Source organism: Miniopterus natalensis, chromosome 9, assembly GCF_054644295.1.
Source record: "Miniopterus natalensis isolate mMinNat1 chromosome 9, mMinNat1.hap1, whole genome shotgun sequence".
NCBI lineage: Eukaryota > Metazoa > Chordata > Mammalia > Chiroptera > Miniopteridae > Miniopterus > Miniopterus natalensis.
Window position 1 is genome coordinate 20,926,092 of NC_142089.1, and position 13,109 is coordinate 20,939,200.

Below are 13,109 nucleotides of genomic sequence, written 5' to 3' on the forward strand. Positions count from 1 at the left end.
CTGACGCAGGCAGGACCCAGGGGCTTGTCTGGTAGGAAGCAGAGTGTTTCAGGGCAGGGTGGCTGCTCCGGAAACTCTCTCCACGGGGCCTCCGCATCCCAGAGCTGTCTGGAGGCCGAGGCAGGCAATAAATCCCTGGATGGAGCTGGGCCCAGCATGGGCCACCCTGCAGAAAGACTTCTTCTGCGGCCTCATTTGCATAAGATAATGAAACCGCAGTAAAAATAGTAAAAGAAAAAATGGTCTGGCAACTTTGTTTCCATAATGACAGATGCTTCTTAAACACTCGGCTTCTGTTTCCAAGGAAGTGCCATCAAGGCCCCGGGGGCCGTGGGCCCTGGCCCAGCCTGGTTCTTGGAATGGCAACCCACATCCCCAGCATCCCGGGGGCCCTGACCTTCTCCTGCTCCCGGCTCACTCCAGATGGCCCTGGGGGACAGGGGCTGTCGAAGGGGAAGCTGACAGACAAGCAGAGGGGACCCTCACAAGTAGTAAGCCTGATGCCTCGCGCTTCACATATGCTTTCATGGGAAGCTTTCCCGTTCTTTCTCCCACGAGCGGCCTGTGGCAGTCAAAATGGGCAGTCTGTTCACGCCTCTGATCTTTTGCTCCCTTGACTGTAAAATGGGATGTAACTGTGCCTACTTCAGAGGGTCAGTGTTTAATCCCTGGGAAATGGGTATAAGGTGATGCTTGGCCAGTACTAAGTGCCTGGTAATGTGGGTTCCACTTTCTTCCTTGAGGGGAGAGAGAGCTCAGTGCCTGGGAGGGCCACCCAGTGGACATGGGCCCTGAGAGGTAGTCAGGGGCTTCTTAGAGAGGCTAGGGGGGTGTCAAGGAAGTTTTTTCCTTTCTCTGACCAATCCAGAGACAATCAAGGCCACCCCACTGTCCTGAGAGGCCTGGCTGGCCCTAGTCCCCAGCCTGGAGTGTCACAGATGGGCTCCTGGGCCAGGCTCTGAGCCTTAGGGGAGGAGTCTTGCTTCCTTGCCCAGCCCTCTGTTCCCAGAGAGGGCTCAGCCTAGAGCGGGTCCCAATTCTCCTCCTTGCCCCACCTTTTCCTAATAAAAATTACTATCGCTTATTTTTGGCTTACAATATGCCCAGCCCTATGCTACTAAGTACTTAACATGCTTTTTCTCATTTTACTCTCAAGACCACTCTACAGGAGGAGGTCGTGGTGGGGAGGGGGGTGGTTCACGGTCAGACATATTATAGATGAGGAAACTGAGGCCCAGAGATGTGGAGTTGCTTGTTCCAAGTTATACACCTCGTAGGTGGCAGAGCTGGGACTCATACATAAAATATTTGTTTAACTCTGTGAATGGATGAATGGGTGGATGGATGGACGGATGGATGGATGGAGGGTGGGCAGGCAGGTGGATGGATAAATAGATGAGTTGGTTGGTGAGTCAGTAGGTGGATGGAAAGACATCCATAGGTAGGTGGATGGTTTGATGGGTGGGTGGGTAGACAGATGGGTGATGAATGCTCTACCTGTTTCTTCACCCCCACTCTGGACCTCATTCCCAGCAGGTCTCTCCCTCTTCTCCTGTCCACATTACCCCACTCCCTGCTGCTCTTAGAGTCTGCCTTGAACCCACTGCACTCACTCCTAAGGAATGGACCTCACCTCTGCCTCTCAGTGGCTGACAGATGTTTTCCAACACGGGACCTCTCCCTGCCTCTTACCTGGTTTGGACCCAAAGTCTCTTCCTGGGCTGTGGCTCCAGGCAGGACCAGAGTTTTCAGACACTGTAGCCCACTGGGTCCTGAACTCCTCTGCGTTCTGTAGGGATTTCTGAGGCCTTGGCTTGGCTTACCTGGCACTTGTCACCTGGTGGAGAAGGAGGGTACATAGTTTAGGAGATCTTCCCAACCCACATATCTTTTTGTGGGACTTTCTAGTTTTCTCAACCCTCCTAAAGCAAAGAACCCGGGTACTATGATTTTATTATGTGGCCCTTTTCTTTCTCTGGTCACAGCTGACTGAACCACAGGTGACCAACTGACCCAAGCTGGTCCAATCATAGCCACTCTACAGGAAATTAGAAGTGGTGGACATTTGGACTGAAAGGTCATGTAGAGTCAGGGTCTGAGACAAGAGTGAAAGGATATATAATACGTGTCAAGAACTTAGCACAGCACCTGCCATATAGGATCATGATGATGTCATAGGGGAGTGTGGAGGGTTCTGGATGCAAATCAGTCTTTGCCAATTAAATCTGTTTGCACAAGTTTGAAAGGCAGAAGTGAGACAGAGGCTATCTCCCTGCCCCTTTTTTGGGCTGTTTCTGTCCTGGGAACATGAGGCTTTCCAGCAGCGACCTTCCAGTATCCACCTCCAGCTTCCTGGGCCATGAGAAGCAATTGTGCGATGGTGGCAGCAGATTCTTGGCCCAGGCTTTCTGAGCCCTGGACCGCAGCCCTGGGGTGCGTTTTTGCCTCACAGTTCTAGTACCAGTCTCTGAGGGGGCTGCTGCCTTGAGTCGGTTCTGTGTTGCTCTGGGAGCCACTGGAGGCCCAGCTTGGCCTTGTCTTCATCTCTTCATTGATTTTGTAAACATCTGTGTTCAGTCCCTTCCTGCTTAAAATATCCCATCTCGAACCCTTTCTATAGACACAGTTCCCATCCACCAAGAGGAGTGGACTTAGAGCCCTCTCATTTCCAGTTTGAAAAAGCTCAGCCAAGATCTCTGATTGACCAAGCTTGGATAAGGGGCCCATGCGTTCTCTCCAACTGTGGCCAAAGGGACAGGGTCACATAAGGACAGGGCAGCTCCCCAGGTAGCCATGTGGATGGGAATGAGTTGGGGACAGATGTGCCTATGAGAATGAAGACAGAGGTCAGACAACATCAAGGACAGACACTACACCCTCCATATCTGAATGGGAACCAGGAGCCTAGGCTGGAGCCACCACCAGCTTGTCACCAGGGATTCTGGCCTGGGACACGGCCAGCCCTGGGTGGAGATGCACAGCACAGCTGCCCAGCACCCTCTGGTTCTAGGCAGGGAAGGGAAGCAGAAAACACACCTCAAGGGGCCCCTGTTTTCTAGAAACATTTCTTTATTTAAAATTTAAAACCATATTACTTCATACAGCAAACTGTGCACTTTGATATATCACAGTGTCTTAAAAAGGAAAATAATCGGATTTGTTTGGAAATTTATTTACATTAGCCTAGAATGATTGGCAAGTAACACAGTTACTATGAAACCCAAATTGTTACAAAATGTTTACAAAAAACTATATTCATAGAAATTCTGCATGTCCACAAAGGGCATCCCCTGAATGGCCCAGAGACCAGTGTGTGGGAACCATGTTGCGTGGGAGTGGGGGGCGTCCAGGCACTCTGGTCTGGGTGGTGGGACAGGCCAAGGGTCTCTCATGGTGCTGGCTGGGGGCTCAGCCCAGGGGCTGGGGACCCAAGTCGCCATCAAGGGAGGCCAAGCCAGGCAGAGATGGGATGGGGGTTTGGAGCACAGTGACAGGCCCCTCCTCAGGGGCCTGGGTTCAGGTGTGCTCTGTCCAGGGCCCCTGAGGCAGACCCGGAGTTAAGGGCAGACCAGCCTGACCCACGGGGCCAAAGCAGAGGGCAGGCCACCAACCACGTGGAAGCCCATTCCAGATCTATCTCTCCTGCATGCTCCAGGGATGCTCTGACCCATGACAGGGCAGGACCACTAGCTAAGGGATCAGAAATGCAAAGAACAGAGCCGGGAGGGGCAGGGATGGAGGTCTGTAGGTTCTTCTGGGGGCTCTCTGCTAACTGTCCTGCCAGGGGAGATGCTGCAGGGGAAAGAAGGCAGAGAGATGGCATGGGCCGTGCCAGGACAGCAAGTGCCTTTTGGTTTTCATCTTTCACCTATGTCACTGTTCTGCTCCCATCCTGGCTCCTCAGTCTCTCACTGACAGCTGCCCTCTGGGTCTCATGGAGCTGGGGAGGTTGTCCGAGGTGGGACACTCCTAACTGGCATCACTGGGCCTACACCTGCTTCCCTGCACTTGGAAGCCTCAGAGTTTTGATCTGTGAAGTAGAGACACACTGTGGGGTGATTTCAGGTCTGTTCTAGAAGGCCAGGGATGGGGGCAGGGTCAATCACTAGGGCGCTGGGACATTATACTGGCATGCTGGCAATGTCCTCGGGACCATTCTCTTTAAAAAGCATTTTCCCTCACCAAGAGCTGCGCCCCCGTGTGTGGGTGAGAATCTGCAGCAGAGGCCTCTGCCACCCGCAATATTCTAGCCTTTTTAGGGTGTTCCAGGTGCAACCCGATAGCTGCCTGGCAATTGTGCAGACAGGGATTAGAGCAGGTCTCAGGAGCCCAGTACCGCGTGACATTGCTCCAGGTCACAGGCCCTGCTGTCCTGCTTCAGACACTCCCGTCCCTCCTAAGGAGGCACCTGCTGTGCAAGGCCCACCTGCCAGCCTCCAGGGTTCTGCCCTCTTCCTCGAGGTCTGCAGTTCCAGCGTATGTGGGCTTTCCCCACCCCCAAGGGGCCCTCTGCAGCCCCCGCCCCAGGTGGCCTCTGTCCTAGACTTTGCTGCTGTAGCCCCCATCTCTCACCTGGTCCCCACCCATACTGGCTGGGTTATGTACACTCTGTGTGCAGACGTGCGGGAGGGGTGCGTATACACATGGGCTACAGGTCATATATACACTGTGCATATATATATGTATATATATACAGCATATATATATATCTTTTTACATTCATATATATATTGTACAGAACATTCACCTTCTACCAAAAAACAGTTTTGTGACTTCATGTATGGCCTCGGCTCTGAAATTTTAACTCCATGGCAAATGCAGGACTGAAATGAAGGCTTGATTCAAACCGGCATGGGGACAGAGGGCTGGGGCCTTCCACCGTGGCAAGCAGCTGGGCCCATTCCAGAGGTGTCCACCCACTGTGGGAGACTGTTCCAGATGTGTCTGTTCCAGAGACCTGTCTACAGGGTTGGGCTCATTTTTGGCATCTGTCTAGGGGGCTGGGTTGGTCCCAGATCTTAAGTCCGTATAGCTGTTTGACCAGAGCTAGGCCCTTCCCAGATGGTGCTCCACACAGGACCATTCCAGATGCGGGCCAGAGTCCAGCCTGTTTCCCGATGTTTGTGCATATAGTTGGGGATGGCTTGGGGAGGGATCTGCTTCATGCTGAGTGATGAAGAAGCAGCTGCAGACCCCCACACAGCACCCCCTGGAAAAGAAGGCAGGGAAGAAGCTCCTGACTGTCCTGGTCTGACTCTGCCCTCCGAGAGCTTAAGGAGGGGGAGTGACTTCTAGCCATTTGGAGTCTTCACCTGACACCCTAGGCCCCTGCTGGTGCCCGGGGGGAGCCAGCGGGCTCCTCTGGTGGAGGCAGAGTCTCTGCTGTGATGGGGGTCTGAGCTGTGTCACAGCAGAGAGACTAGTAACAGGTCAGGGGGGGAGAGATGAGGGCTTATTGTCCAAAGGCCCAAGGGCTTTGGCGGGGTGTGTGTCTCCCCATTGCTGCCCCTCAATTTGGTAGGTCTGAGCAGGCTGAGAGGAGGCACTGGAGTTGTGAGGTGGGAGAGCGGTGGAAGGTGGGGGCACGATTCTGTTTAGGGCCAGCATGTGGGGCCAGACAGGGACAGTCTAGAACTGCTCAGGCAAGTCCCACCTTCTGCTCCATCCAAACCAGCTTTACACTCCCCGTCACTCCTGGCCCTGACCTCAGTCCTCTGTGCCTGCGCCCACGTGCACCCGCTGCGGCTCAGTCCGCATCCCCTGGCGGGACTAAACTTTATTTCCACATGATCCGTCTTGCTGGGGACATCTTATCCCACCCTCACCCATCGAGATGTGGCAGAGCCTTTAGTACCTGGAGAGACACAGCTCACACTCGGGCAGAAGTGGTTTCCACTGCACCCTGAACCTGGCGCTGGTCTCGAAGACAAACACAGGACATCAGCCAGAAGTTGAACATGAGCCGCGCATACGGACATAAGGCTCCAGTGGGGGGGAAGATCAGCAGCGTGTCGCCCCATTTCCGTTTGGGAGCCCCAAATCACTTCAGTACCTTTGGGGGACTTCCCTCACTGAAACCCACCATGCCTCACTGCTGTGATGAAAAGCCTTCGGACCCCAGGCCCCCTCCTTTTCTCTCTCATCATAGTCTACGTGCATAGCCTCAGAAGAACACATGCTCATGGAGTTATACACGTGCGTGTGTGTGGTATGAGCATGGATGTGGGCGTGTGCTAAGAAATTATACTGGATGAAGAAAGACAGTGGTTAATATCTGTGGTTGGTGAGAGCAAATGGGCAAATACTTTCATCAGAGTCCTGGAAATTGCAAAAATACGTCATTTCCCCCTTCAAAGAGGGCACTCTGCCTAGAGCAAAGGAGTCACCTGCCACGAGTCCCCGGCATGCTTTGCCCGCACCCGGCTGCCTCCCCGTGCCTGCATCTAGACGAGCTCAGCAAATCTTTGTGACGAAAGATCTCTCCCCATGACAGGAGTGCAAACAGACCCTGGTTCCCTGCCTTCCTGATTGTCCACCTCCGCTCCTGCAGTGAGCTGGAACAGTGCGCTTGAACACACGTGTGGGCACACATGCACACACTAGCTCCAGTTCCCCATGGCTTTTCGCACACGACATGCACCGACCTTGCCGCACGTCTGCCTGGGCCTGCCCTTCCGCCCACACACACCTGCGCACCTGTGGATCCCTTGATGACATGGCTTCTCCTTTAAAACGTATTTGGCAATGCTGCAGGTTTTGTCCTGTCTTCCATCCTATGCCATTTGGTGCACAAACATGCGCGTGCTCGCGCGCGCGCGCGCGCACACACACACACACACACACGTGCATGCATATACATATATACTCACCAGAACCCCATTACGACATGGCTTCTCCTGTTTTTACATGTATGGGGCTCTGCTGCTTGTCCAGAGTTGTCTCCCTCATCCCCAGTTCACACACATGCACACGAGTGTCCACACACACACACACACACACACACCAGAACCCAAAGGATTCTATTATTGCATGCCCTGGACTCTGGATATGTCCAAATCTGTCCATTTCTCCCAGCCCTCAAAACTCACACGTACAGAGACACAGGCACACACCTATGCACACACACCCCTGCACCCACAGCTCACTACAGCATGGCTTTTCCTATTGTTGCGTGTGTCGGCTACGCTGCCTGTCTGGCCTCTTCTCCCACCTCCAGTGCACACAGCCTGTCAGAGTTGCTCTGATTTGGTCCCGCCGCTCACAGTTTGTAGGAGGGACAGTACCTGTCACATGAGCCCACTGTGCTCTCCTACTTCGCAAGTCCTTCGGGGAGCTAGAGATCACCTTGCACCCCAGCTGAGAGGGCCCTTGAGACCTACATGTAGCTCTGCCCTCACCAGACTCCTCAAGCAGAAGCAGGAGAGAGATGGGAGAGGGTGGCTGGCGCCTCTGGGTCCCTGTCCAGAATCTCCAGTCTTTATCCCCTGCTCGAAGACTGCCCTTGGCTGTGGGAAGCCCTGCTGGTCCCATCACATTCTCTTTAAGGACACTTTGCTCCTAAACCTTCCATGTCTCATTCTTCTCCCAGACTCTTAAAGTCACAGACCTCTAGAACATCCGTCACAGCTAGCTGGAAACTACAGATCATCCGGTCTACCCCTCGCTGGTACCCCACCTGCTGCTGCTTCTCTGCTGAACCCCAAACCCCACAAGGTCCCAGCTGCTCTGGACAAGAGACTGGGAGCCAGGCTGGCCTTGTGCCTCTGTATGGGGTCTTTGGTTAATTCTCCAGGGGGCAGCTTCTCTCTTCCCACCTTTGGGGCCTCTGCCAGCCATGATATCCTGCCCCTAAAAAACTTTTTTGGGGTAGGTATCTTTAGATTTGGCAAGTCCAGGAGGCTGGGAATTCTTTAGGGCCCCTCTAGTTTTCCCATCTACCCCAAAGTCAGCCTGTGCAGTAGGATCTGGACCCCTCCTTTGAGGTGGGGTGGTCTGACTCTCACTTTGACCTAGGCTACTCTCCTTCCGAGATGACAGAAGCATCTCATGGCCAGCTGGCCAGGGATGGGGAGCTGCTGATGAGTGGACGGCAAGGAGCCCAAGCTCCCTAATGCCATCAGGGTTTAAAAAACAGCTTGGTAACCAGCAAGGTAAGATCCAATGACTGAGGGCCTGTGGGATTTCCATGGAATCCACTGCTTCTCTGAGCTTCAAATATTGGCTGAGTCTCCGGGCATCCCTTTCGAGAGATTCAGGGGGTCCTCTCTCCTCTGGCCACAAAGTGGAGAAGAATTTGCTCCGACCCCTCCCGCACTCCCCTAGGGAAGTGGGGGCCATTGGACATTGTCTGTGAGAATTCGTATGGTGGCCTCTGTGCGTTCTCCTCGCTCCCAGACCCCAGCTCCTCCTTTCCCCTATGGGGCTCTCTGCCTTCAACTTTGCCCGAACAGGGGCTGCCACGGGTGGTGCCAAGTCCAGGAGTTCAGAAGCATGTGGGCAGCCCCTGGGGAATGAAGTCTTCCCTCTGCCCAGGCAAGTGGGTGGCCATCCTGCATCTTCAGCTCCCACTGGCAGCCAAACTAGAGCATCCTTGCGATGCCCAGGGTTTGTGTTTCTGGTCTCACAGTTAAGCCCCAGGAGACCCGGGCTGCTGGGGAAGGAGTGGCAACAAAAGAGCTGTTGCCTGCTTTCTTTGGCCTCTGAAGGGCCATGGTAGAAACTTCTGACTGTAGAGGAAAGTTGAGGGGCAGGTGAGTGTGGCCTGAGAGAGGCATGTGCTTCCTTTGGCCTTGGCTGTCTCGGCTGGCAGCGTCAGAAACCCACAGAGGAAACAGGAGAGTGAAGCCCAGGCAGCTGGCCTGGGGGCCTGCTGGTCTCCCGGTAGGTTAGAGCAGAGGGCTCCTGGCCCAACAGGCAGGCAGCAGCTCCGGTCCCCAAGCCCAGTGTGGGGACAGGGGACGTTCCTTCCAGTGTCCTTTGCTTTTCTCCGCCCTGCCCCCAGGCCTGCGGTCCCCACCCCACCAGTGCTCAGGGAAATACGGGGGCCAGTGATGTGCTGCAGGTCATGCTGTCCTTGCCCGGGAGCCGGCGGTCATTGAATGTGTGCATGTTGATGACGGCGTCGGTTTTGACCATCATGGGAGGCTGCGGCTTGTGCTTGACCCGACGCTGGCAGGTAAGGGCGAACCGGATCTCGTCGGCCAGGGTGCTGCAGAAGGAACGCTGGGGTGGGGTGGGAGGGAAAGGGCAGAGGGGTGAGGCCTGGCCCTGCAATCCAGCCAACTCCCACCCTTCCTTCCGAGCCTGTGCTAAGGCTACCAGGTCTCTCTCACCCCTTCACCCTGCCCACCCTCCGCTCGGGGCAAGACGAACAGTTTGTGTAGCAGCCTACAGGACACCACATTCTTGTTTGGACACTAAGGTGGTAGGGCGGGTAGTATCACCTTATTCCCATTTTACAGATGGGCACACTGAGGCTCTGATTGGCACATACATTAAAGTTTGAGGAGCTGACCCATCTAACTTTTCTCCACTAGATTCTGAGAGCAGGAACCTGTCAGTTTCCTGCCCATGAGCCCAGCCCCCAGCCCTAGTCCTGGCACAGAGTCAGGGTTTAAGAAACAACTGATGAATGTGTAGGGGGCTTCCAACCAAGGGGAGGGTCACCGAGCTCCCACTCAGGGAATCCAGCATGTGTTTCTCAAGGTGAGCGTCTGGGAGGTAGGTCCCTGCAGGGTAGCTGAGTGGCAGTGGCCTCCTCTGGCCTAAGTTCCTGTGAGTACTGGAGAGGAACAGCAAATCTGCAGCATCACTCTCAGGCATATGATGGCAGAGGTTGCCCTGCAGTTTGTCTGGAAGGCAGTGGGGACCACCAATGCCTCAGCTTATCCAGTCAGGCCAGGGCATCAGCACCCAGACAGCTTGTACACAGGCTGTGCGGTGCAGGGGAGCGGGACCTGGCTTCGAATTCTGGCTCTGCCTCTTCCAGCTGTGTGCCCTCTCCAAGCTTCCCCTTGTTCACCCACTAAACACAAAACATCATCCTCACCTCCTTTTCTTTATTCTGAAAATATTTACTGAGCACCTACTATGTGCCAGGCACTATTCTAGGTGTTAGGCATAGAGCAGTGAGAATGACAGATAAGGTCCCAGCCTCAGGGAGGACTAGAAACAGGTAATAAGCATAAACAAATAATTTCAGAGAGTGGTAACTATTAAGAATAAAGCAGAAAAGTGGGATAGAGAGGGGTTGGCAGTAGAGACAGGAGGGACGGCTACTTGAGAGGTGACCTTTGAGCTGAAACTGAATGACCAGAAGATGCCAAGGATATGGCACTCGGGGGGGGGGGGGGGGGGGGAAGATCTTTTCAGGTGGACAGAACAGCATGTGCAGAGGCCTGAAACGTGTTTGGTGCACTAAGGACTTTAAAAGGAAGCCAGTGTGTGTGGAGCAGAGAAGGGGGTGGGGTGGGAAGTAGAAAGTCAGAGAGGTGGGCAAGGGGCAGATCCCGCAGGCTTTTTGGCCGAATTTGGAGCTCATTCCAATTATAATGGAAATTCCTAAAGAGTTTATTTTTTAAATGTATCATAATTGTTTTAGCCATACCTGATTATTGGACATTTAGGGTGCTTCCTGTTTATGTTTTGTTTACCATGTGATAACGAACACTTCTATGAACATCTTTGTAAGTAAAACCACACATATCTTGGCCACTTCCATTGGGTGCATTGCTGACTCAGGCTTGCTGCTTATAAAGGGCTCCATTTCATTTTTGATGGATGTAAAAGCTGCCTGTTTCTAATGGTTCCCTGTACACACGACCTAACCACATACACTCTTTTTCAGCATTGGCCCGGTGTCGCTTTGAGCTTCGTGGTGAGAGGCGCTTCCCCCAGCCCAGCGGCCCTCAGCTCAGGTGCTCACTGAAGTCACCCCGTGCACGTTCTTAAGACGCCAATGCCAGGCTCCACCGCAGAGCCAATGCCAGGCTCCACCACAGACCAATTAAAACGGAGTCTCGAGGACTGAGGCCAGGACATTAGCACTTGAAAAACCCTCTCCTCATGATTCTAATTTGCTCGTGGGGACCCAGAGCCACTGCCCAAAGGCACTTGAATTAATCAGACAGGTTGAGTGTAGGTTCTCCCATCTGAACGCTGGGGCGGGACCTCTTAGCCTTCTTCTTTTTTAAACTTTTGATTATGGAAATTTCCAGCTCTATGCAGAAGTAGAGAGAACAGTCTAATGAACCCCTGTGTAACCATCGCCCAGCTCCAGTAATTAGCCTGGAGGGTTTTATGCAGGGGAATGGCAGGGTTTGAATCAAGGCTCACAGGGGGCCCTGGCTGTGGATGGAGGGGGGGGGGCAGAGAGGGAGTGTGGAGGCAGGAAGGCCGGGCTGGAAGCTGCGCAGGGCCCAGCTAGAGGACGGCCCGGCCTGGCTGGGGCGGCGGGGACGGGGAGGTGTCTCAGTCAGTGCCGGGCGGGGACTGGCGGGCTCCCGGTGAGTGGCATGCAGGGTGGGCGATGGCGAGGGGGAGGTCAGAGGTTACCTTGTGCCTGGCACGTAGGAGGTGTGATACCAGCATAAGCCCCCTTCTTCCACCTCCCTCCCGCCCTCTCCCTCCCTTGAAGGTGCCGGCGTGCGGGGCTCACCTGCTCTCGCTCGGCTGTTTTGCGGAGCTTGTACACAAACTCGCCCACGGCCACCAGCACCGACAGAACCAGCCCGGCGGCTAGGACGATGAAGATGCCCCCGATCTTCTGGATCCCCAGGGCGCTGGCCTCTTTGTTTTCCTCCTCGGGACACCCGGTGCCCCGCCACCACTTCTCCTTCATGATGTGCAGCTTGTCCTCCTCTTGCAGCTGCAGGATGGCGATGGTGATCTTGTCCCGATACGGGGAGCCTGCGTTGGGATGAGGCGACAGATGTCAGCGGCATTCGGTCCATCCTGTGTGCCCCTGACAGCACCCTGGCCGATGCCGGCCACATCACTGGCCCTCTTGGGGAGCTCATAAGAGGATGACCCTATTGTCAGAAGGCCTCTGTCTATATGGCTTGTGGGTGGGAGGCAGCGTCCTCACCTGGGGAGGGGGTCTTGCCCGCGCATCGCGGTGTCTGGGCTGTGTCAACAGGGCCGAGGCCAGGGAGAGCAGCAGGCCCTCTGCGCTGCCCCACCTCTGTGTTTGCCCCAGTTCTGGGCCACCCCTGCCTGCATCTCTGGGCTGGGGAGATGCCAACTCTCAAGGCTCAGTGGGAAGAGCTGGGAGAGGGAACCGGCCACTGTGTGTGGGAGTGGATGTGGGGGCCTCGCCAACCCCCCCCCCCGCCTGCAGCCCCTCGCTCACCCATGGGCGTGCCAATGCCGTAGCCCTTGGAGTCGATGAGGCCCCCGATCTGGGTGAGGTTGCAGTTCCTCTGGGTGACGTACTCGATGGCCGTGGACTCCATGAGCAGCGCGTAGTCCGCGGTCAGCGCCCTCTGGATGCCTTCCTCGTTGTTCTTCACCAGCGCCGAGGGCTTGCTGCTCATGAAGGCCCACATCTTCTCGAAGGTGGAGATCTTGGATTTCTGCGCCGCGAGGGGAGGGGATGCACACAGTTACTGAGCACAGCGGGGACCTCGCCTACAGGGCTGGCCATGGGCTCTGTCTACAGTCCTGGAAGTGAGGGGGCGCCACCCACCGAGGCCCTGGAAGGGGAGGCCCCAAACACACAGCCAGTGAGTGATTCAGACCCAGGCCCTCCATCTGGAAACCCTTGGCTCTCTGCTGTGGCACCAGTGGTTTTCACACTGGCTTTTAAAAAATTATTTTTTCTCTCTTATATTTGTAGAATCATTACATGTGCAGGCCCACATGGCTGGGAATGAAGGGCAGCCTCCAGCTAATGGCCAGTGAAGAACTGAGCCCTCGGTCCAATAGCCAAAGAGGAACTGAGTCCCGCCAACGGTCATGTGGGGGAACTTGCAGCGGAGCCCTGAGATGACTGCAGCATTAGCTGACACCTTGGATGCAGCCTGTGAGACAACCAATCAAGAGGACCCAGTGAAGCTGCGCTGAATCCTGACCCACAGGTTGTGAGATCGTAAGTGTTGTTTTAAGCACTA

The 13,109-nt window shown here is 54.9% G+C and overlaps 1 protein-coding gene across 1 annotated transcript in view; it reads right to left on the reverse strand.

Annotated features, from left to right (window-relative positions):
* Nucleotides 1-9,027: 9,027 nt before the first annotated feature.
* Nucleotides 9,028-13,109, reverse strand: part of GRIK3 (glutamate ionotropic receptor kainate type subunit 3) — a 186,049-nt gene continuing 181,967 nt past the window's right edge. The window contains exons 14-16 of the mRNA XM_016219946.2: nt 12,350-12,572; nt 11,657-11,907; nt 9,028-9,222 (exon numbers count right to left, since the gene is read on the reverse strand). Of these exons, the coding sequence (XP_016075432.1) occupies nt 9,028-9,222; nt 11,657-11,907; nt 12,350-12,572 (669 nt within the window). The remainder of the gene's footprint in view (nt 9,223-11,656; nt 11,908-12,349; nt 12,573-13,109) is intronic.